Below are 25055 nucleotides of genomic sequence, written 5' to 3'. Positions count from 1 at the left end.
CAAAGCATATGGGCATAGTCAGTGAGCATATTAAAAATATCCTGATACAAAAATAATGTGTGAAGAGATTAGGCTTTACAATACCCCAGCCTCTACTACTGGATGTTTATAACCACACTCACCGGAACAAATGTGTGTTCAGAGACCAGCTTCACAACACAGTTCAAATAACATATCAGTGGTGCCTTCAGCAAGAAAAACACTTCACCGAGTAAGTTCTGCTCATGCAAACAAAGTGTCAACGATTGCTCATCAGCTACATTAATGCAGACAGACTTTTTTTCCCATTACACTTGATGAGGATGGCCAAAAAGGAAACGGAGCTGTTTTAATTTTCATGGTGAGCCATGGGGTGCTTGAACAAAGCCACTGGGCAGAGAGAAAGCCAAGCAACAAAACACTACACAAACGGTGATGCTCTCAAAAAGAACCACATTTTCCTTTCCTTTTCACTCGATATAAGCTATATCCGTGTGTCAAGCATGCTTGAAAGATCTGGCATTCCGCAGCAAGATTCAGTAACCAACTTTTTAAACTCATGCTGTTCTATGACACACTGCTTGCAGAGACGTGAAAAGAAAATGCAAGGTCTTAGAGGAACTTCAGGTGCATTTTTAAGTTGTTTCTCCCAGAGGCCTGAAAATTTGATTCTGACAGAGGAACAAGAAGTGGAAGGGCTTTTGTTTCCTCAACTGTGTGTTTGCTGACACTGTTCACCTCAAACCTTACCAGCTGCAAGCATCTAGCTGGATCCTGACAAAGCCCAGTAATGGAACCATCATCACATGGGACCTGAAAACTTAAAAGGAGGGAACGAGTTTGAGACCAGCAAACTGATGTATTTCATACCATCATGCTCACTATGATAAAACTGAAACCTAAGCCTCGAGGTTAATGTTTTTCTCCATTTCTCTTTTCAGATCATGCTAAAAAGAAAAGAGAGAGGTTATTAAAAAGAGCCACCCTATCTTTAAGACAAAACATTAATGGGCCATAAGATTTCAAGGAAGATGGTGTACATGCCCAGCTCATAACAACAACTAAAGAAGTTTATCCTGGCAAGTTTTCTGCTTGACCTGAATCTAAAATAACCTCTCTGGTTCACAGTTTCAATGAGGATCTCATAAAAATGTAAATTGTGGGAACAGTATGGCAATTGACAGTTCTGACTCTTCCATGCTGTGGTTTCAATCCCTAAGGCAGAAACAGAAGAACGTAGCTGAGTCTAAAATCACAAAAATGAAAGAAAGAAATGAAGAAAGAGATAACGGGTAACCCCAGAGAGAAGTGCACGTTTTCGAATAAAACATTAACAACAGAAACAACAAAATAATATCTACACAGGAAAATGAGCGTGTAAGCGCGACTGACATACTTCCGGTACTTCATCAGATAAACAAGACAAGAGCTGTTTTAACCGTGCAAATTACAATAACCCTGGCCCTGTTTGTGACGAGACTGGTGACAAGCGATGACCTTTTAAATCAAAAAATGGCCAAGGCTGCGAAGGCCATAATAACAATAGAGGTTGTAAGATATAAATAAATACATGATTATCTACTACATGCTACACTGGGGGGCCATGATATGTGAATCTTTTCATGGCGTGTGTTTAAAACCAAAAGTGAAAGCTATGCATGTTGCTTCTGTAAATGAGCTACAAAGAACCGGTCTTTATCATGGTTATAAAGATACTATTTTAATTTTGGGAATGCTACACAATTTTGGTAACACGTGTGTAAAACCAAATATAAAAAACACCTACCACATATAGTATTTCGCTGAATTAAGGCACTGAGCATTTCTCTCAATTAAATGAAACCATTCTTGCCATTCCAAAATAAAAATAAAAAAAGAAAGTACCAAAAAACAAAAATAGTAAATAGATAGACAGTAGACTAAGTAACAAAAGTAAATAAACACAGTACAAATTTTCAGTACTAATTAAAAAATCATACCCACTGCGGCCGAGTCGATTGTGGCTCAGGGTGAGCCCATGTGTGCAGAATAGAACTGCACTCCATAGGGTTTTAATATAAAAGTATATGTGGCACTTATAAAATGAAATTCATGCTTATATTACAAAAAATAACATTTACATAAAATATTCAATAACTGTTAAATACCCTATCATTTTTTCTTCCTATACGTAAGAAAAAGCGTGTGTGTTTGTGTACATATAGATACTACATATAAACGTGTTTCTGTATATATTAAGTACATATATGATATTGTTACAAATCATTTCTGGTAGGCTTTCTATTTAAATATGAATCATAAAAAAAACTTGATATTTTCACATATGCCCAAGGGCATGGATAGAAAACAAAAAATAAAATACCAAGAATCTGTGTGCCTCAAATAAAAACCTATGATGAAGTTGACGAGGATGCTGATGACAATGACAATAATAAAAAGACCAATGATAGCCCTTCGGGATTTGAAGGCCTAATCTTAGCAATTCAAATGTGCTGTAAACCTAATTTGAATTAAATATTACGGTAAAAATGGTAATTTAAGTATTTAATGGAGAGTGTGTAGAAATAATTTTTATGCCATTAGGTCACATAAACAGTGTAAGGTTTTTACTCTTTTTAAAAATGGTCACCTGCCAATAGTAGTAATTATTTTCTATAGCAGACTTAGTCATAGATTTTCATCAAAACAAAGTTTTGTCTGTCTATCCTGCCTTCCCATCCCTCCACTCCCACCCCATTACAGACTATACTTATAAAACTATCGATTGAACTCTTTGTGGGTTCTGAATGTTGAAAAGCTTTAATTGCTACTAATGAGGTTAGTAATGGCTGAAAAATCTGCAGAGCCGACTCATTTCCCTCATAAAGCTTTTATAAATGCATGTTTTGATCTTAACACAGTATTTGTCTCCATCTCATCTTTCCCAATCAGCACTTGGATCTATTTTTTCCCCCGCCTTAACATTTCCATTCTAAGTACCTGATACATTGAAAATGTGTGGGTAGCTCTACAAAACCAGCTGGGCCCTCTACTACCGTGTGACAGTGGCAGCCAAAAGCTGCGCTTGAATTCCCACTGCTGAGTAGAACGATCCATGGGTCAGAGAAGTTTTGACTGGATGGATGGGCCATGAGGCTAAAAGAAAGGAGCCCAGAGACTCTTCCAATGTGTAACTGGTACACTTAGCTGCAAGAACAGCTTTGTCTAGGTCTCCTTTTAAGGGACATGGTTTTTCTCCAATTTGAGCTGAGGTAACACTCACTAAAAGGCTGTCACTAAGAAGGCTGTTTTGACTCAAGGCATGGTGGCCCACTAGGATGCAATGACAGCAGACACCCTTTTAAGCCTGAAAAAAAAAAAAATTTAAAAAGATGAAAATGAAGAGGAAACCATCATTTTCTCAAATTCCCTAGGTACATAGAAGGCAATCTGGGGGCACAGGGTGGCTGTGGACTGTGGGTTGACTTTCCAATTAGAGCAGGCAAAACCTTAAAAGGGTAAGAGGAGCCCTTAGAAGTCCAAGGCAGGAAAAATTGAGCAAAGGACAGATTTCCTTTGTTTTAGACAGCTAGGAAGAGGGCTTGGGGAAGAAGAGGACATTCGCATTGCAGAATATCCATTTTCTATCTGAAGGACTGGGCTACTTTCAGTCACTACCAAGCTAGGATGGGAAGGGTTTAGCAATGCAGCTATTAAAAGCTCCATTATCCCATCTATCAATCGTCTCAGCCAGCAAGTCTCCTTGTGGGCAACATGAAGGTATCTGCAAAGTTTTAACAGCATACTCTACTTATGTCTGCAGCCTGCAATTTCATTCTTTTAAGAGCAACACTAAGTCCTGTCCATATCTGAGCTCCGTGATAATAACCCTAACCTCAGCTATTGTTCCATTATCTTAAGGAAAGATTAAAAGCAACTTACTGCTTTATTTATGTTGCACCTGGCACTACATGGCAAAGAAGGCTTTTTTTTTTTCCCCTCTTATCCTTCTCTTACTCGACTTGGGAGAGCTTTCACCTCAATTGTGGAGCAAAGGAAATTTTCTGGGCCCATGCTCATCTAAAAACCTTTTGTGCCACCAATCGGCTCCCTCAGGCCCAAACATCGCTTTGAACAAAAGCCCAGGAACAGGTGCACTCCGCCCTGCTAGGGCTCAGAGCGGACTCTGTGAAAGTGGATGAATTGAAAAAGGCTGCTTGGCTGAATTTTGTGCAGCGCCCTTTGTGTATGTAAAGGAATTGGCTGGGAGGCTTCCCTATATGACACATCTGGCTGCACTCTGTGGGTGGGCATTTCTAATAAGCTCTACAATGTCACCTGATCCTCTCGAAGCTCTACACACGGCTTGAAGGTGAGTTTATGCTTCTTATGGTTCTTTACAGCTAAAATGATTACAAACCATTCCAATGGGTGAGATTGTGGGCTCATCCTTTCCAAACACAGTGATCTTTCAAGGTCAGGATACATATGGAAAAGGGGGAAAAAAAAATAAAAAGCTCATTTTCTAAAACAGATAATAAAAACCACAGACTAAGCTACATTTTGAACAACTGAGCAGCTTGGATTAAGGCACCAATGAGAATTGGTATTAAAATTAATACACTAAGAGGAATGACAGTGACTCGAAGTTCATTTACATGATCGGTAGAATGGAGACTGCACGGTGAGATCCTGATTGCTTGAACATGAAAAAGAAAGAGAAGAGGTCAAGTTTTGACCCACGATTTGGGAAATTACTCCGTTCCTAAGGTAATCAGCCTGTCATCCAAATAATTCCTTGCTCATTCATTACAGGAAACAGTAATACAAGCCAAGTTGTCTGTCTGAAGTTGCTATGGCATTTCGATATACAATAATTTGGCCCATGACCTTCAGTAGTTGAGTTTCCAAATGTACAGGACTCTCTGAAATGTTTTTCTTACCATGATTGTTCATATTTAAGAGTAGGTAACACAGAAAGATATGCCAACACATTATATTCACTGCCTCCATTCAAAACACAACCAATCTTACAAAGAAACCAAAATAGGTATCACATCATTCTCACATCTCCCAAGGAAACACATCTGCAACTGAGAAGTAGAAAATGCTCATTTAGCCTCAAAGAAACAGAGATCTTGCATGTGGATATAATGCCACCAACCAGAAATAAATTCATCAATCTTAGTTCTTAAAGATACGTTTTTGTTTTTCTCAGCTACATACTTAAAATATATTCCAACTTCAAAAGCGGTGTTTTTTCAAGCCTTTTTTTTTTTTTTTTTTTAGGCTGTATCTTGAGTCAATCTCTTTTTTTTTTAATTGTACTTTAGGTGAAGGTTTACAGAACAAACTAGCTTCTCATTAAACAATTAGTATACATATTGTTTTGTGACATTGGTTATTAACCCCACGACATGTCAACACTCTCCCCTTCTTGACCTTGGTTTCCCTATTCCCAGCTTTCCTGTCTCCTCCTCCTGACAACCCAAAAGTGATTGGAATGTTGCTTTTCTATGCTTCTCAACACTCTGAGCGTGTTGCTGTGTTATTAGTTGCTGTTAAGTCAGTTCCGACTCGTGGTGACTCCGTGAGTGCAGAGTAGAACTGCTCCATAGCGTTTTCAAGGCTGTGTGACCTTTTGGAAGCAGATTGCCCAGCTTTACTTCTGAGGAGCCTCTGAGTGGTCTGACTACCAAGCTCTAGGTTAGTAGTCCAATGCTTAGCCGTTTGTGCCACCAAAGCGCTCCTTTATTTTGTCTCAGCTCGACTGTAGAGTTCTAAGAGCATTCTTTTTTTCCCCATCTTTGCTCTCTAGCAACAAAAATGACTGGACCATAGTGAGCACTCAGTAAGTTTGATGGATTAAATAATTAACTGGAGGATAAATGTCGTGAAGACACCTGGTCTGAGATCCAGATTCTCAGGAGAAGTAAAAGGGCGTGAAAACTGCTCCCGGTGATATGGTGTGAGGAAAAAGAATGAGAACCCGCAGTGGGGCTTTGCCAAGTTGAAACTGTGTGTGTGTGTGTGTGTATTTGTGTGGAAACCACTTCCATATACTGTTGCTGTTTTCTCCTTCAGTTTGACATCGTGCTAATTATTCTTTTTAGTCCCCTTGTTCAAATACATGCAATTAAGAACATTAACTATACAATACAAAAAAGTCCTGCTTTAAGAAATCTTGTAAGTATAGATGCATCAATTATGCCAAACGGCATAAAGAAACATAATTCTGTCATATTGCTATGTGGGAAGACTAAGTTTACTTAATCATCTGGAAAAACTAAATCATTATTTTAGAAAACTACAACAACGTTAATAGTAATATTGTTATAGAAGACAATTAGAGATTTTCTGAGGTATTTGGTTGCTGAACTTGTTTCACAACCTCCCAAAGTCAGGCAAGGCTTGACTGGGGCCTGGACACTGGCCCCATAACGCCAATTACCTGTGCTAAGCCTCCATCCACCTCATCTGAACTGAGGTAAAGCGCTTCAAACCAGTACCTCTTCTCCCATTTTTCCTTCTGTTTTCATCCACAGAATTAACTTTCCTCAAACTCCCATTTGACCACTAAATCCCATGATCAAAAACCTTTTATAAGCTTCTCCCTTTGTGTAGAGCAATGTCATGGGAGTGTTAGATTTTGCAACCATAAAGAGATCATCCAGGCAGTGCTTCTCAAAGCTGAGCATGGATCAGAGTAACTTGGAGGGCTTGTTAAAACTGATTCCTGGGCCTCTCCCACAGAGATTCTGATTCTGTATGTCTGAGGTGGGACCCGATAATCTGCATTTATAACAAGCTCCCAGGTGATGCTGAAGGTCTGATGCACAGCAGCAGGTAGTTACATGAACCCAGGGAGGCCTCTGTGTTCAACTGGAAGAGCTCTGCTTTCATCTACTTCCTCTTAAAATTTCATTTTAATGAAGGGTTTCATAACTAACAATCAGTTATTTACTTTAACCCTCTTGGTTCACAAATAAGAAAACTAAGGCCCAGAGAGCCAGGTCACCTGGCTAGTGGGTCAATGTTCTTTCTTTATACCAGCATTCTTCAAACTTTCTGTCTAGCATTGAAGGCTCCTAGTACGTTTCTACCTTCATCTCTCCTTCTCTTCAACATGATCACCTTCTCAGCTCTATTTCCACTGGGTTGTTTACTCTTACTCAAAGAAATCAGAATCACTTTTTATTCAAGCCTTTTCTAATATCATTCTCCCTCGCTTCCAAATATTTGGTGTAATTACTGCCTTATGCAAATAACTCATAGGTCCTACTTTTTTTTTTTTTTTGCCAACCGTGCCCTCTGCTCCCAGGTATTTTCATAAGCATGCTATGCTAATTTTTTTACAGCAACATGTAAAAGAAAATTACCATAGTTCGCTCACAAAAATATCTTGGGGTGGGGGAGGGCACATTTGGAGTTATACCTAAAAATGCAGTGTATTTCCAACACTCTGACCTGAACTCATCACTTGTTGGACACTAATCTCTCCTGTATTTCAGTAACTCAATGCACAGATGGCCACACCTTGGACCTCAACATCACACAGGACGGAGCCACCTCCAACACCTCAGAGTCCCAAAAGCACATTTTTTAAAAACCTCAATTTTCTAGGCCTCTTTCTCCCCATTTCTACCTAACTTGCCTTTTATTATCTCATTAACCCCTAGACCACTGATCCGTCTGCATTCTCCCAGGCTATCAGGCTAACCCTTCTTTGGGCTGCATCTGCCACTTTCCTGGGACTGGGTGACAGCTCCCATGTTCAGTCATTTCACCGGTGTTCGAACTATGGTGCCCTCCTTGATTTTTTTGTCATGTCTATCTTCTCAATCCCAACACAGAGTCCATCTATTAATTTTTTTTTTCCTTTCTATTTTTTTTTTTTTATTCCAAGTCCTCTAAGCATTGTTAGTTATGGTCATATTACCATGTTGATTGGGGTTACTAAAATTCATGCTATCTACCCTCAGCTAGGTTTTCCTACCTTAAGTAGCTTAATATTCATTCCTAATGGACTCTCTATCAAGTTTCCTGCAGAGAGGCTTCAGAAAGCCCATCATCCCAAACCCCCAAATCCACTCCAATGCCTCTTATTCCCAGAAGTGCCATCACCTCTAGGATAAAACACAAGATCAGAGCACAAGTCTGGGTTACATTCTGTAGAATCAGCATGCCATACTGTGGAATTTCAACTTTATATTGCGGACAACAAGAAGCCATTCAAAATTTTGCTCTACAAGATCACTGTGGTGGCAGTACGGAGGACAGGCAAGAGTAGGCACGTAGGCAGATAAATTAGAAGAATGAAAGACATACCCAGGAAGAATGAGAGAGAGCAAAGAAACAAGGATTACTAAACACTGAACTTTGTGTACAGCAGACACATAACAGATATCTGTTGAACTAATTTTGGCTCTTCGATTCTAAGAAAAATATACCAACAGAAAAGTATTGACTAAAAAAAAAAAAAAATGCATTGTTTAGAGCAAAAATAGTTTTTCTATGACTTACCATAAGGCAATGAACCCTATTATGCAATGGACAGATGGTAAAACAAGATATAAAATGAAATTAGCAATGATGAAACCCAGATGGAAATAAGGGAAATGTCAATAAGTTAAAGGTCAAAGGAATTTGGCTCCATCTTGTCTCCTTTCATGGAGAACTGAGGTCATAGCTTTGTGGCCTTTACTGCTGCGAAGCTGAAAGACTATTCACTGTGCCGAAGAATCACTAACTCACCCAGGGTTGTTCAAAGCTGTAGGTACGTCGCCGGTCTTCTACATCTTCATCCTGCTTTGCCTGTTGAAATTCTTGCCTCAGACGCTGTATCCGATCATGGTTGCTAGGAGTGGATCTGTTGCTGAAAGAAAGAAAGGGCAACAATGAACACCCTTCAGTAATATAATCTGTGAATTGCAGTTGCCAGGAAAAAAAATGGCTGTTTGCTGTGAAATGACTTAAAAGGAAGTGAATTTTTGAAAACAAGATCTGGGCATTTAAAGTCTGTTTTCATTTTGTCCTTATGATTAAGGCTTATTGAAGTTAAGACAAATATTCAAGAGGGTGAGGATTATTTTTAGATATTCTCTTTGTATGCTGTTCTTTAAAAGCCTCATTTACGTTCTATATTCTGGCAAGGTGCTGTCAGTGAAATTTTTTTGGAAAGGACATTGCATTAGAAGTCAAAAATACCAGAGTCTAGGCCTAGTTCCTCTGCCTTCTTAGACTAAAGTACTTAATGCCTCTGAGCTGTGGTTCCTTTATACTATACGAAGTGGGGATAAGACCATTTTTGCTCTAAATATCAAAGTTGTAAGAATCAAATGAGACAACACCATATAATACAACCTCACTAGTCTGCGGTATTATTTCCATAATGTCACTATATGAAGTGCCCATTTATGAGTCAGCAGAGGGTCTTTATACAAAATGCAACTCTCAGGGCATACATGGAAAGCATTTTTAAAATAAGTTCAGATAACTGTTGGAGTTAACCAGTTAGCTAATAATAATGTTTCCTATTTTTTGTATAGCACTGGATTTTATTTTCTCCTCACAAAAGTGTATGACAGGTACAAAGGTATTTCACACACACACACATACACACATGCACACACACTTGTGTTTACCAATGGAGACACTGATATTAGAAGAAGATAAGTGACTTGCCCAAAGTCTCCCAGCTGGCCGGTGGGGCAAGTAAGACCAGAACCCAGATCATCTGACTTCTAGTGCAGCCTGCATTCCAGCCATGTGGTATGACTTAGTAACATGTATCAGATTGCAAAGCTCCTCTGCTATAAAATCATGCCAATTTTAAAAACAGTGTTTTTGGAAAGAGTAATACAGATCAATGACCAAAATTAAATTAATCTTAAAACTCACAGAACTTTTGATCCCTTCTACTTATTAAAGCACTAAATTGTATTCTATCTGGAAAGTTATTCAAGCACGTCAGGTACGTAGCCTGCTTGCCCAACACCACTTCAGACTTCTTAAGGATAGGAATCAAGCCTTATATTTATCATACCATATCTATACTTTTTTTATCTATACCCTCCGAGTTGCTAGCAGAAGGAGAAGCTGCTGTTACTAGGAAGATCAGGTCTCATGCAAAACATACTGTCCTGGTTACTCAGAGTGTGTGTCTGAATTCTGTTAGCTGTAGAACCTCCTGTGTAATGTAATTTGTGAAAAGAAAGCTTGGAAAGAGAGTGTATAAAATTCTCAAACTAACATATATCTACATATTGTTGGTTGGTTGCCGTTGATTCCAACTCACGGAGACACCATGTGTGCAGGGTAGAACTGCTCGGTAGGGTTTTCAAGGCTGCAACCTTTCGGAAGCAGACTGCCAGGCCTATCTTCCGAGATACCTCTGGGTGGGTACAAACTGCCATCCTTTTGACTAGTAGTCAAGATCTTAACTGTTTGCGTCACCCAGCCACCCTCTGTTTACATATAATCCCACATATTTTGAAAGATTTCAAACGCTTAAAAATCTCAAATTGAAAATGTTTATATACAAGACCACAATATTAATGTCCTCCGAGAATATGAGACAGTATTTCATCGTTTAATCTACTGGGTCCCTGTCACCTTCATATTTCTGTCAATATTATTAGACTTCTTGGATACCCTGCCAATACATTTAATTGGATTATTTTCCCAGTCAATAAAACTTTTCATCCCTTTGTGCTTCTTCTGACAAATTTTTTGAACGAATCAGTTGGAGATTAAAGGTAAACGGGTCTGTAACGTGCCCTACTTGACAACGTGAAAGTACAGGTTAAAAACGTCTTCTCCACACTTTTGAGTCAGGCTGCTCCCATGAGCTTTTTAAAATTATATACAGCAACTTATCTTGTTCTAATACACCCATGTTCAATAACGGCTACTGCTCAGTCTCCAGACGTAGTGCCACGTCTATAGAACTCCTTCCTCTCTATGTGAAACTCTGATAGGGTAAGCATGAGAATGGTTAAATTCATAGGACAAGGAAATAAGACAGTGAACATTCATTAATCTCAATGCCATCTTTCCAGCTGTGTGTTCTTTGCTCTTGGCATATTTCATAGCTTTTAACGTGAGGATTGTAGGAGGCTTGACTGACATGAGTCGGAATCAATCCACTCAACGGCAACGGGTTTTCGTTTTGACTGACAGAGTGTTTTACAAGTCTAACCAGAAATATTTCTCTCTTCTTTTCATGTCTTATAGATAGTTTTGACCTGATAATTATTAAGTTCATGAGGTTCAAACCACTGATGAACTTGACCTCCTACTAAACTTACTACATGTGATTAATTCGAAGTCCTATCCTCTAGCAAGGGGAGTCAACCCCGTGCCCTAATTTTAAGTTCTGCTGACCTCAAATGTTTTCCAAAGTACAAGACAAGTTCTGGAAGTCACTTCTGCCCTTGTTTACAAATCTGAGCAGGTAGTGAGACCAGTGTTTCACTATCTTTTCCTTTGTTTCCTTTTTTTCCTATGCTCTAGAGAAAGCCAATTGATTTGTCTGAGACTAGCAAAGCCACTTTCCAGGTTGAAGTTGGAAAACAGGCTGCAATGGTTTTCATGATTGATGATGACTTCCAAAAAAAAAAATTTTTTTTTGTTTTTTTTTTCCAAAGCCTGGAAGACCATCAAGCATCCTTGGGGAACAACAGTTGGCAGTGTGAAGGTGAAATCCTGGCTTCCAGAGATGAAACTAATGCACCTGCTCAGTTCTGTTTCTCAGGCTAGTCTATCCTCAGACAACAATTCACACTGGGACTTCCAAAGTTCTCAGTTAGCTCTGCTGCCAGGGACGCTAAAGGAAGTTTTAAATATTCATTAGCAACAGTGACTAATGCCTACATATCCCAATCAACTTACATTTAGGTTCACTGCCAACTTAAAGTTGCTCTTTTTTTTTTTTTTTTGTGAGGGATACAATACCACCTAAGTCAATCAGATAGGTGAGTGAGACAATAAAACTGGTAAGGAGGAATCAGGAAATCATGACTTATATGTGGAGGAGAACTCTAATAGAGATGTTTTTTGGGCAAAAAATCCACACAGAAAAAGCAAGACAGTTTAAGTCTGACATTAACATTAGCCTTCCTCTACACATTAGCTCAACTGAAACTTTCTTAAATATAGTTGATTTCACTAAATGAAGAGGGTTGGTTTTTGGTGAGTAATGAGCTGGATTCTTTCTTTTTTTTTTTTTCCTTACAAGATAAAGACTTGACGCCTTTGAATTGTGCTGTTGGTGAAGAATATTGAACATACCACGGACTGCCAAAAAAGCGAACAAATCTGTCCTGGAAGAAGTGCGGCCAGAATGCTCCTTAGAGGCAAGGATGGCAAGACTGCGTCTTACATACTTTGGACATGTTGTCAGGAGGGATCAGTCCCTGGAGAAGGACATCATGCTTGGCAGAGTACAGGGTCAGCAGAAAAGAGGAAGACCCTCAACAAGGTGGACTGACACAGTGGCTGCAATAGTGGGCTCAAGCATAACAACGATTTTGAGGATGGCGCAGGACCGGGCAGTGTTTCGTTCTGTTGCGCATAGGGTCGCTATGAGTCGGAATCAACTCGGCGGCACCTAACAAGAACAGATGATGCCCTATGGAGACTCCAGATGAAGACATACACAAGGTGATCCTGAGTTATATGGAAGTCAGGCCTTTTCCATCCATGATTACCACGGGGATTGTAGCCTCTTCTGTCAGAGGCAGACCACACAGTGTCTTCGTAGGCTTCTGGGAACGTCAGATTCCGCCACTGAAATGTGCTTTGCAGAAACAGCTGAAACATCGACTCATGCTAAACGAGTCCACTTGCAGGTAAGCACTGGAGCCTGGGCTGCGCCTGTGGTCCAGAGGCATGCTGACCCAACCATGGGCTTCACAGAAAAAGAGAGGGGAAACCTGACAACAGTGGCTCTCACTTATACACGCTATGTTTGCGTAAGAACCATCCAGAGTGCTTGTTAAGGGTTCTGACCCCCAAGACTCACCTTTAGATGTTCCGATTCAGCAGGTCTAGTGCAGGGCCCAGGAACCTGCATGTGCACAGAAAGTACTGCAGGTGCTATGTGGACTATACTTTGAAAATTAGGCCTGGCATGTTTCACAGCTGGAAAATTAATTTAAGAGTGAATGGGTCCCCACTGCACTGGAAGCACCCACATAGATATGCAACAAGTGGGGGGTGGGTAAAATTCTTGGTCTAGAGAGGGAGGCCCTTATTTGGCTCGAGTAGATGGTTGCTCTGAGGAAATGCAGGCCTGGTGTTGCTTTCAATTTGTTAAGAGAAGTCTGAAACCCAGGATATTCCCAAATTTTAAATGTTGGCTTATTATTATTATTTTTTTAATACTAGGTAAGCCAAACAAAATAAGTCTGTTGGCTGCTGCTTGCCACCTCTACTTTATATTCTGCAGATGTTGCCTTCTTCATACGTTGCTACTCTAGGCTATCTACTCGCTGCTCCGAGAGAAGGCCAGCAGTCCCCCCAGTACGAGTCCCAAGAAAAAAATATTAAAAACTAAAACCTGGGCATTGTCCATGTCATCTTGATTCTTCTAAATTGCCTGCTTCTTCTGTTCTGTGGAACTCCGGGCATAACAGTCTGAAGCTTGAGTTCTGACCTATCTTTTCAGACCAGTATATGCTGAGGGAGAAGAGTTTGTGATGTGGCTGATTAATTCTGCATGGATTAAAAATACCTCGACATTTGCATTTTTAATTATGCAAAAGAAATCTGGGGGCTCTGGAATAGATGGCATAGCTTTCAGATCCAGAATTCAATGGAAGAGAGAAGAAATACTCTTTCTTCTTTTTAACAAGGAGGTACCATTGTGGTATACGCTGCCGTTCCCATAGGAGTCCCTGGGTGGTACAAATGGTTAATGCACTCGGCTGCTAACCTACAGGTCACCAAGTCAAGTCTGCCCAGAGATGCCTCAGAAGGAAGCTTGGGAGATCTACTTCTAAGAAATCGGCCACTGAAAACCGTATGGAGTGCATTTCTACTCCGGCACACATGGGTCACCGTGAGTCACAATCAACTTGACGGCAACTGGTTTGGTTTGATTTTCTGGTCCTTTCCAGAGAAGGAAGGAAAAATGAAAGGGAAGAAGGAAAGACAGACATAAGGGAGAGAATAATTTGGAGCAGGTTTTCCATGTAGCTCAGAAGGGGGAAATGATTACCATATTTTTATGCAAATAACACGCGCTTCTACATTTGCTTGCCAACCACTCCCTTTCCCTCCGTGAGGTATTTTCATAAGTGCAGCTATGCCAACTTTTTTAATATATTGCTGTAAAAAAATTAGCATAGCACGCTTACGAATATACCTCACAGTGGGAGGGAGCAGTTGGCAAACAAATGCAGAAGGCGTGCATTGTTTGCAGAAAAATACGGTATAATACCTGGTACAAGAAAAATGAAGACGTCAAGGACATGTGGAAGATAAATTTGCTCATATTTTTTTTTCTGTAATGCCTTTCCTTTTCGTTCTCTTTCTAAATTCTACCAATAACTCAAAGCAATCAGATTCCAATGCCTTGAAGCCTTTCCTAACTACTCCAGCCCACATTCACCTTTTCTTTCCAATTCTTCATTAATAATTATCCTCTGAACCAAATATTGTCTTGCAGTGCTTACCAGAACTTGTATGGGTTTTTTTTTTTTTTTTCCCACCTTTAAGTTTATGTCTTGATCACATCCACGCAACCTGCATATACTTTGTATGCCACTTCCCTGTGGCAGATTAGTTTGTTCCGTAAATATTTACTCCCTCCACTTCAGATTCCCTGGGAGGAATGTATTTGCCACACATTTGTGATAGACAGACTTTAAGGTGGCTCCCATGATATTCACACCTTTGTTTAATCTCTCTTTGAGTGTGTGGGGGACCGATGACTGCTTCTAATCAATGAGGCAAGGTGATGGAATGTATATGATTACATGTATGCAATTCCATAAAAGTGTAGTGTCCACCTTGTTAATCTTGCTCTCTCCCCTTTCTGACTTTGAAGAAGGAAGCTGCCATGAATCCTACAGCTGCAAGGAACAGAATGTTGCTACAACTATGTGAGCAGGGAAGCTGATGCTTCTCTAGTCCAGCCTCCATATGAGAACCCAGCCTGGCTGATACCTTGATTGCAGCCTTGTGAGACCCTAAGCAGAGGACCCAGCTAAGCTGTGTCCAGACCCACAGAAACTGTGATATAATAATAAGCTGCTAATAGCAAATCCAAGCCCTGGAGGCACAGTGGGTAAGAGCTCAGCTGCTAACCAAAAGGTAGGTCAGCAGTTCGAATCCACCAGCCATTCCTTGGAAACGCTATGGGGCAGTTCCACTCTGTCTTATAGAGTCACTATGAGTTGAAATTGACTTGATGGCAGCAGGTTTTTTTTTTTTTTTTAAATAGAAAACCAATACCCATTGATGTTGGCCCTGTCTATGTGACTTTTGACCAATAGGATGGTAGTGGGTGTGATGCAAACAGGGGCTTGAAATGTGACTGCATGGTGGGGGTGTGCTTTCTCGTGTTCCTGCCTTTCATCATGAGAAGAATATGCCCACAGTCAAAGGAGAATAAGAGACACATGGAGCAGGTCTGGACCCAACCTGCAGCTTAAATTAAGCTCAAGAGAGTCCAGATAGATCAGCCAATTCCCAGCCTGTCTACAGATGTATGGGCAAAAAATAAATGTTTGCTATTGTATGTCACTGACTTTTTAGGTTATTTGTTATGCAGCAACATTGTGACAATAGATAACTAACAAACTCTCTAAAGCATCCTTCCTTAAACACACACATACCACCACCATGTCATGTAAACAGTGTTGGTCTCATGATATGAGGGTTGTGCTACTTCTTGAAGTAAATGAGTACAGTGGCCTAGAAGCATCTAGATCTGGGCACTGTACTCATTTGCAACCAATAAATATTCTCTATAGCTAATGCATGTTAGTTAGAAGAACAGAATAAAAGAGTATTAGAGGAACCATATTTATGAATGAATTTCACCACTATTATTTATATGGTTAGTCACTCCAAAGTTCTGGTCTCTGAGAAAAATGGCAAAAGATGTAACTCTCTAGAGGATGTCATTGAAAAATGGTAACTGCCAGGTTTTAACACATGAAACCAATCAAACATACTTCCAGTTTATGGCCAAGAACGTCCCACAAAAACATATCCAAGTGCTTCGAGTGGCTCCTCCTGTCAATCTCCCTATCACCTCACCCAGAATTTACTGATCTGGTACCCCCATCTCTGGAAATCAGCCCTCTTGAGACAAAGGCAAGAATGACTGTTTTCCTACAACATGGTGAAAATATACCTGCCAAACAGGTTATCCATTAAAACTGAACTTAAGGGCTCATTCCTAGTTTCTTTTTTTGGCAGAGATTGATGAACTCCTAGGATATGGGTCAAACCCCCAAGTCACAAGGATAAATTCCTGGTTAAAATTCACTTTAGTTAGTTTGCCAAAGGAACAGGACTCAACAGATGTCCTTTAAATCACTAATTTATAAAAGATTAGGTGCATAGTAAAGACTTTCATTGACTATATCATCTTATATCTTTGGCCATATCATTTTTGCTATCTACCTCTCACCCTTAGGACTTTACTTGTTGGGCCTAAGTACAAAATTCTATTTCAAATGCTAGTGAATTTCACACCTGCACTTGGCATCTAATTACTGGGATGCAAAAGGGGTCATTATTCTTTTACCAATTAAAAAAAATTTTTTATATATTATATATACACATACGTATATATACACACAAAGGGTCAATCTGCAAATTATATGAGATCTTGAAATAATGCCACAGCACACCCACAGCTTTTTCCTGTTGATGTATCTCTCTAACTTCCTCAAGTATCCCACGCACACACCAAAGGGAACTAACACACTACTGTTCCGCTAACGGCCAAACCCCTCCACTTCTGGAATTCTTTCTTTTCCATCTGCCTGTGCTTCAAAGTTCTTTTGCCTCCCAGATTCTGGGTTTCCACATTCAAGACTTCTGGAATATCATGATGGTCTATATCCCAGCATACTTAGAAAGGAGAAAATCCGGGACTTGATTCACTTACACTCAGAAACACTATTTTCCTGAACCCTGACTTTTCCAAGCCTCGAAATGTCTTTAGGTAACAAGAAGCTCCTGGCTGGTGCAAATGGTTAACACACTCAGCTGCTAACCAAAAGGCTGGAGGTTCGAATCCACTCAGGTATCTTGGAAGAAAGGTGTGGCAATTTACTTCCGAAAAATCAGTCATTGAAAACCCTATGGAATACAGTTCTACTCTGACACACACGGGGTCACCATGAGTCAGCATCGATGGATGACAACTGGTTTTAGGTAACAAACTTAACCTTTATAGTAGGGTTTCTGTGTTTCACTCCATTTATTTAAGGGAAATGTCTTTCTTTACTGACCTCCTTGGTAGTTTTGGAAATGGAAGGACTAAAGATCCAGTCCATTATGTGAAATACCCATCCCCCAAGAGCACGACTATTCTTCTAAACGTTTTCCCTGGAGAAACATTGCAGCATGCCTTTCTTCCTTGCCCAGTTACTAATTCTTCTGGCATCCTACAAAAGGAAACACTTTCAGTCCCTGTACTTGTACCAATGGGAAGTCTAAAGTTTAGCTCTTTCATGGATGCCACTGAGAGCTGACACCAGGACCAGGGAAGGCAGTGTGGCACTGGGAGAGGCATATGCAGGGCAGACCTGTCAGGCAGCTTCACTAACAGGCAGCCTGCAATGACCACAGTGTCTCAGATTATTAAGCAATGTCTCACTGTGATGTCATGCACCGATGTCCAGAGCTGTAATCCTTTCAAAACAGACAGATTGTCAGCATGATAAAGTACATACAAACAAGTACCTGAACAGGGATGACTAAAGTGGGGGGGTGGGGGGAATGTCACTGAACTAAAAAGGGATCCTAACTCTACCGGAAAATAACACCACTCAGAGACTACCAGTGAACAACCTGCATTCCACTTAGGTATTTTCCTATACTGATTAGTGATTCCATAAAATATTCCTGATTGTGTAATCGCCAAATAGTTAACAATCTACAGATGTCAGAGCTGAGTTCTTAATTGCTATAAACTCGTGAGCAAACACAGATTCCTCATTAAACCCATTATACCCGGTATGTTAAAAGGGAACACTCATCATTTGTTTTCCCTCACAGCACTCAAATCAGGAGCATTCTTTTTAAAATCCTAGGTATAGAAAGACAAACAGGGCGATCTTGGTAAAGTATGTTTGGCAGGTTTCTGTCATTTTAAGGTGTGCTTATTTTGGAGCAGAAAACCTTTAAATGCAATGAATCTGTTGCCTAAATTTTTGCAAAGAACTATATTGTGTCCCCATGTTGCTTTCTTGAGAGAGAAGAAAGTTCTGCCACCTCTCCGTGAAAGCTTTTGTTCTCACCACCTCCTCAGGAGTCCTTGGGTACTGCAAAAGGTTAACATGCTCAGCTGCTAACTGAAAAGGTTGGAAGTTCAAGTCCACCCAGAGGTGCCTCAGAAGACGCCTCATCATCTACCTTGGAAAGGTGACAGCCACCGAAAACCCTACAGAGCACAGTTCTGCTTTGACACACTTGGGGCTGCCAGGAGTTGGAAGTGGCTCCAGGGCGACTGGTGGAGGTGAAGCACCGCCTCCTCCGGTGCCTGCACAGAGCACCTGGGCCCGCCTCCGGTCACTTATCCAGGCCAAGAAGCATAAATCGCTACGCTGAAAGGAAAGGGGAGGAACAGAGTAAAACGCTGCGGAAAAACGAACTCTGAACTTTCAAATTTGGTAAGCCTCAGACCAAGCTGGCTAAAATGACCAGGACTTTCCACAAAGGCTGTTTCTCTTAACCTGGAAGATTTATGAGGAAAGGGGGAAAGGGTGGGAGGGTTAAACCAAGAAACGGATCAATTACCAAACTACAAATAAAAATAGCTCCTCTGCACAAGCTTCATTAAGTTTTATCAGCAAGTATCTTGGGGTTTTACACTCAAACCACAGGTCATAAATTCACAGTAAATCCCCCATATGTTCACAAACACCTGAATTCAATTTCTCTTCTGGTGGTGAAGTAGGAATGTGGGGCTCGAATTAATTATGCATGCAAACTTAGTTTCTAACGGGCAGATTTTTGCAATGCTGAAGGGATTCATAACATCTGAAATTTGGGGATAGATCTTTCTTGAATTTTGGCATTTTTGTACTGGAATGTTGGTCTAAATTCCCTCTTCCAAATTGAACAGTGAAAAGATAAAGTTGGTAAATATGTTACACCCGATGTTTTTCTGCAGACAACTATAGGCATTCGTGATATGTAACAAACGGCCTCAATCCTTTAAGGTTTTTAGACAAATATTTTTGTGGGTGTGTACAAGTCACCTTGAGTTATAAAGTCTAAACTGGGGCTAAGTGGCTATATTTATATATGTCTGTGTGTACACGTGAAATTAGCTACTTAGGAAATATCACTTCATTTTCAGTTTATTTTCACAGTTTTACTCATCATGTGTAACATGAAAAGAATTATGAAAAACTTATACAAATCCCAAAGGTGCTCACTTTCCTCAGCTGGTAAAATTCATTTCCAGATTCTGACAGCCGTGATTTGTTGTCCATTTCACACCAATTTCAGTGTAATAAATCACAACAAATTAAAAACATACAGCTATATTCTCTGGGTTAAAAAGGTGGTCACCGAAGCTGTTAATACTGCGTTTGCTTCTGGTGTGACGGTTCCTGCTGGCAACGCTTTCTGGATCAGACAGAGGGTCACCTCTCTCCATCAGTAAGGCTCTGACGAGATTTCACTCCGAGTCCCTCTGTGGTCACTTTGTAAAGGGGCTATCATTTTATAAGCAGCAAAATCTCAGGAATGCACCCCTCGCCCCATTTTATTACTATCATCACTCTTCCTTATTAGCCTGTCACTGGTCTCAGGCAAGAGCGAGAAAATTTAGCTTTACCTTTTCAAGGGGAATTCCTCCAGCTACAGAGAACACACACGTGCATACACATACATAATGTTAGAACCCAACAATAAATACGCGAAAAAGACATTGTATTGTGAGCCCCAGGTAGCTCTTCCTGACGGGTTAAGTTTCACAAACACAATGCAAGCTGGTTTCTACAGAAGAGGATTGCCAAGTGTACTGTGGTCACATTTCCAATGAGGCATTCGCTTAAAACTCAACACAAAAGGAATGTTATTTAGTGAGTTTTTAAAAACTGTATGTTACTTAATGATTTTCCCAAAAGTTTTATTTTAGAATGTGAACATAAAACCCATCATCAAAGCTTTTATATATTCTAATGAAATTTTTAACAAACGTCCTTTGAATATTATGTGTACTGGAATTCGGTGTTCCTGGGTGATGCAAACGTTTAAAATGCTCAGTTGCTAACCGAAAGGTTGGAGGGTTGGTTCTACACAGAGGTGCCTCAGAAGAAAGGCCTGGTGATCAGCTTCTGAGAAATCAGCCACTGAGTACCCTGCGGAGCACAGCTCTGCTCTAAAGCACACATGGGGTCGCCATGAATCCAAGTCAGCTTGACAGCAACTGGTTTTTGTGTTGAAGCTTAAAATTCTAGAGATGGCAAAAAACACTAGCTGGCACCTCCTCAGGCCCTTGTGAAGGAAACAGGCAGAGGGAGGCAGAGGGAGCCAGGTGGAGGCAGGATCCAGTGCCCGTGAGTCCTCCTGACCCCCAGCAGCAACACTACACGGCTTTGAGTGAAGACATGAGGGAAGATAAAATGTTTTCCAGGTGTACCTATGAATGTAAATGCATTCTTGAAAATAAAATGTCACAGCCCATGAGAGACCATGTATGTGGTTTGACTTTGCACAGCAGTTGTAATCTGGGGCTAATGCCAGAAGCGCGTTTACTCTTCATGGACTGTGTGATTTTCCTGAACTGTCTAATAAACGGGTTAGAGAGTTGAAGAAAGTTTATGGATTATATAATTCAGTCAATAAAGCCACTGGGGATATGAGGGTTAGCCAGTTGTGACACACGGTGAAAGTCTGTGCTTCAAACTCAAGTACACATTTAGGTTCCGGTTAAAGAGCAAAAGGCAGTCCATCCCACAGGCAAAAATCCTGAAGAACTAAGAAATCAGGAACGCATTATGAACATTCGAAATAAAAAAGCAGCGGAAATTAAATCACAAAACCTGATGGGTTTTGATGACAAAATAAAATGATTATCAAGTTCTTTTTCATATTAGAGAGGTTTCATCATACAGCCATAGAAACTAATTATAGAACCATTATTTTAATTCTTTAATCATGAAATGATTACATAGAATTCAAGCTAACATTCTTTTTTTTCATTCTCTGTCTTTAAGGGCAGCATAACTGCAAAATACACGATTTTTTTTTTTTAAAGATAAAAACTCTAATGCAATTCCGTGTTTAATAGTCATGTCATAATTCTACATTATGGCTAAATTCTATATGGATTTTCTGAAATGATTCAAAATGGAAAACAGGACATACAGTGCCTGAACGTTTTAAGAGAGGGTAAATAATTTTTTTTGAGAATTAGAATAAAATAGCTAAATATATATACATGTATATATATTTTTAAGAATCTAAATGAAGAGCTTGCAGGTATGATTGTTTTTAAACATTTTAAAGATCATTAGGATATTTTTCTTGACTGATTTTTTAACTTTATGCTCTTGATTGACTTCATAATTATTAGCTAATAATTTTCTTGGCTTCTATTTATAACTTGGCCATGTCCCAACTTACAAACCTATTTATCTGGATAAGAGGAATAAATGAGATAGAAGTGTCAACCAATTTAACTTCTCGTTAAATTTAGCTAAATTATCATATGAGAAAAACACATTTGGTCAGACCTTTTGTGTTTTCCTTATATAATAATTTAGCTAAACCTGTTTGAAACTATTGATAGACTTACACGCTCCATACATTCACTTCATTCTGAATCATCAGAAACTTATCAGGAATTCTTCCAGGACTGATTACATCATACTAAAATATGATTTTAAGGAATGAGGCTCAGGGAAATGACCTTAAATTCTGAGTGCCAGTTTCTACTTCTCCAAAATGGAGGTAGCAACAACAGTCTTTGCAGGCTCACAAGATTTTGAAAACTATAAAGCATAATACACACATGCATGATAGCATCAATATTTAGCTTGCATCATTCTTTGGTAAATTATATTTTTCAAAGTAATATATACTTATAGCTTATATTTTAGAATGCGAACTAAAAGGCTTAAAACGAAAAGAATCTACTGCTTCACCACATCACATCCCTCTGACAACCCAGTCTCAGGAAAAACACTTTCAATGTTTTTAGCTGTTTTCTAAGGTATTTGTTTTTAGCTCAACTGGAGCTACTCAGATCAACCTTAATTCTTGGTTTGTGATACACTCTCACTGATTATTCTTGCATGGCTCATGTTCTTTAATTTAGTTAGTTATTTTTCATACTGCAATCAATATTACTAAATGTAAATCCTCAACATGAATTCATTACCCAAAACAAAAGCCAGGGATTTAATGATAATCCACATTTAACCAAATTCCTCTGGCATTTAACTCCATTTTTCCTGAAGAATATGTTTATACCACCATCTTCTGACTCATTAATTTTAAACATTATCTGTTGATTTCCTACTAAAGTAGATGAGCCATTGGGTCTCTTACACACTGCCATCACAATTTTCACTCCCAGTTTCCATCCCCCATATCCTCCCTACATAACACAAACTTGTAAGTGATTTTTCAGTGTTTACATGATTAAAAAAAAAAAAATTACATGATTATGACCATATAAATACTGTTCCCTGCTAATTCAAGTGAGACATTATGATTTTATCTCTTTTCTTCTATGACATTTTTCTTGTTTTTTGGTCCAGTTTTCTTAGTCTGTCTCTAATTCTTTCCACCCTTGACAGCCTTTTAATGCAAATTTCCAAAAGATTAAATTTATTGTAGTTGTTTATCCATTCCAAATTTTCCTTGGAGACCTTCAACCTGGGACCCTTCTCTTGTCTGCTTCAGTGTGGACTGGTTGCCCTCCAGCTGTCTACATAACAGAAATTCTGGCACCTCCTCCTTTCATCATTACCCTGGGGTTTCTTAAGAGTTCACTTTCTGTAGCTTCCTAGAAATTGGTGTTTCTTAGAGTTCATTTTCTGTGGCTTCCTAGAAGTTGGTGTATTGGAAGCTAAAAAAAAAAAAAAAAAAGTCTTTGGATATTAAAAAAAAGCCTTTATTCTAGCTTCACTTCTGACTGATAGTTTGGCAAGGTATGGAATTTCATGATAGAAATCATTATCTTTCAGTATGTGGGAGTGTTGCACCATTGCTTCAAATGTTGCTATTGAGAAATCTGATATTTTGATTCCCAACTCTTTATTGTGTATTGTTTGTTAAGGATCTTCTCTTCATTTCTGGTATCCTAAAACTTTACAACGTTGTTCTCTTTTTAAAACTGATTTTGTTGGGCCCTAGTCAATTCTTCAATGTAGAATCTTAAATCCTTCTGTTCTAGGAAAAATTTCTTGTGTTATTTCCCTAAGAGTCTTCTCGCCATCATTATTCTTGTTTTCTCTTTCTAGAAAGTCTATCAGTTACATATTGGACACTTCTTGGAATTAATTTTATTTTTTATCTTTCTTTCCCATTATATTGTATTTTTCCTTTGCCTCATGTTCTACCTTTTGTGAAATTTTCTCGATCTTATTGATCAAGCCTTGTGTTGAGTTTCTGGATACTGCTATCATAGTAATATTTTCCAACAATTTTTTCATATTTTCTGAATAATCCTTTCATGTTCATGTTCTGTTGCTATAGTATCTCCTCTTATTTCTCAGTGGGCCTTAATTATACTTCTTTAATTTGTTTCCCTCTCATCCCTGTATTTTCTGTTTCTTCCAAGTTCTTTTTTAAGTTTGTTGCTGTTGTTTTGGTCTCTCTCTTTAAAAATAAAGACTTTCTTCAAATGTTTGAGATGCTTTTCTGTCCTCTCATATTTAAGAGTGAATCACCAAAAAGCAGATTAAACACTATACGCATGGGTAAGGCTTACGAAATGGTGGACATTACTAGAAAGGATGGGTAAAGAGCCATCAGTTTTGGTTGGAAATCCTCACGTGTCGGTTTTATGGATTGAACTGCATCCCCCCAAAATGCGTGTTAACTTGGCTAGGCCATGATTCCCAGTATTGTGTGACTGTCTAGCATTTTGTCATCTGATGTGAATTTTCCTGTGTTGTAAATCCTGCCTTTATGATGTTAACGAGGCAGGATTAGAGGCAGTTACGTTAACGAGTCAGGACTCAATCTACAAGATTAGGTTGTATCTAAAGTCAATCTCTTTTGAAGTATAAAAGAAAAGCAAGCAGAGGAACACAGGGACCTCATTAAAACCAAGCAAAAAGAGCCAGGAGTGCATGTACTTTGGACCTGGGGCCCCTACACTGAGAAGCTCCCAGACAAGGGGGAAGATTGGTAACAAGGACCTTTCCCCAGAGCTGACAGAGAGAGAAAGACTTCCCTGGAGCTGGCACCCTGAATTCGGACATCTGGCCTCTTAGACTGAGAGAATTTGTTCCTCTTTGTTAAAGCTATCCACTTGTGGTATTTTTGTTATAGCAGCACTAGATGACTGAGACAGTCAGTGTATGAGGAGTGCTTATCTGAGGAAATGGTTTTTCCAGAGAAGAATCCATCAACCTTTGTCCTGGGTACATAAACTTGGTTCTTGACATTCAGGGATCATTCTGTCATAACATATTGTGATTCAGAGATATACCCATTTTCAGAAAAATTAGAGTTCGATATTTCTGTTTCTCATTCCCTTTGTTGTTTTGAGTGATTTCCAAGAGGAAAAAGCAGAAGCAATATCTTTATTCTCTATGTTAAAATTGGATTTTTCTGGTTTCTGTTTGTTCTTAGTATCTCTCTGAGATTTTCAAAACCAAAAAAACCAAACCCCTTGCCATTGAGTCAATTCTGACTCATCGGGTATCTTTTCAAGGATAAAA

General features: G+C 39.4%; 1 protein-coding gene across 18 annotated transcripts in view; it reads right to left on the bottom strand.

Moving 5' to 3' along the window:
- Positions 1-25055, bottom strand: part of PARD3 (par-3 family cell polarity regulator) — an 823651-nt gene that overhangs the window by 13034 nt on the left and 785562 nt on the right. For all 18 annotated transcript variants that reach the window (XM_064285100.1, XM_010600277.3, XM_010600267.3 and 15 more), the window contains one exon: positions 8713-8833. In XM_064285100.1, coding sequence (XP_064141170.1) covers positions 8713-8833 — 121 coding nt within the window. The remainder of the gene's footprint in view (positions 1-8712; positions 8834-25055) is intronic.

The sequence above is a fragment of the Loxodonta africana genome, chromosome 4 (genome assembly GCF_030014295.1).
Source record: "Loxodonta africana isolate mLoxAfr1 chromosome 4, mLoxAfr1.hap2, whole genome shotgun sequence".
In the NCBI taxonomy this organism is placed as follows: Eukaryota; Metazoa; Chordata; class Mammalia; order Proboscidea; family Elephantidae; genus Loxodonta; species Loxodonta africana.
This window is presented reverse-complemented; position numbering and strand designations above follow the sequence as displayed.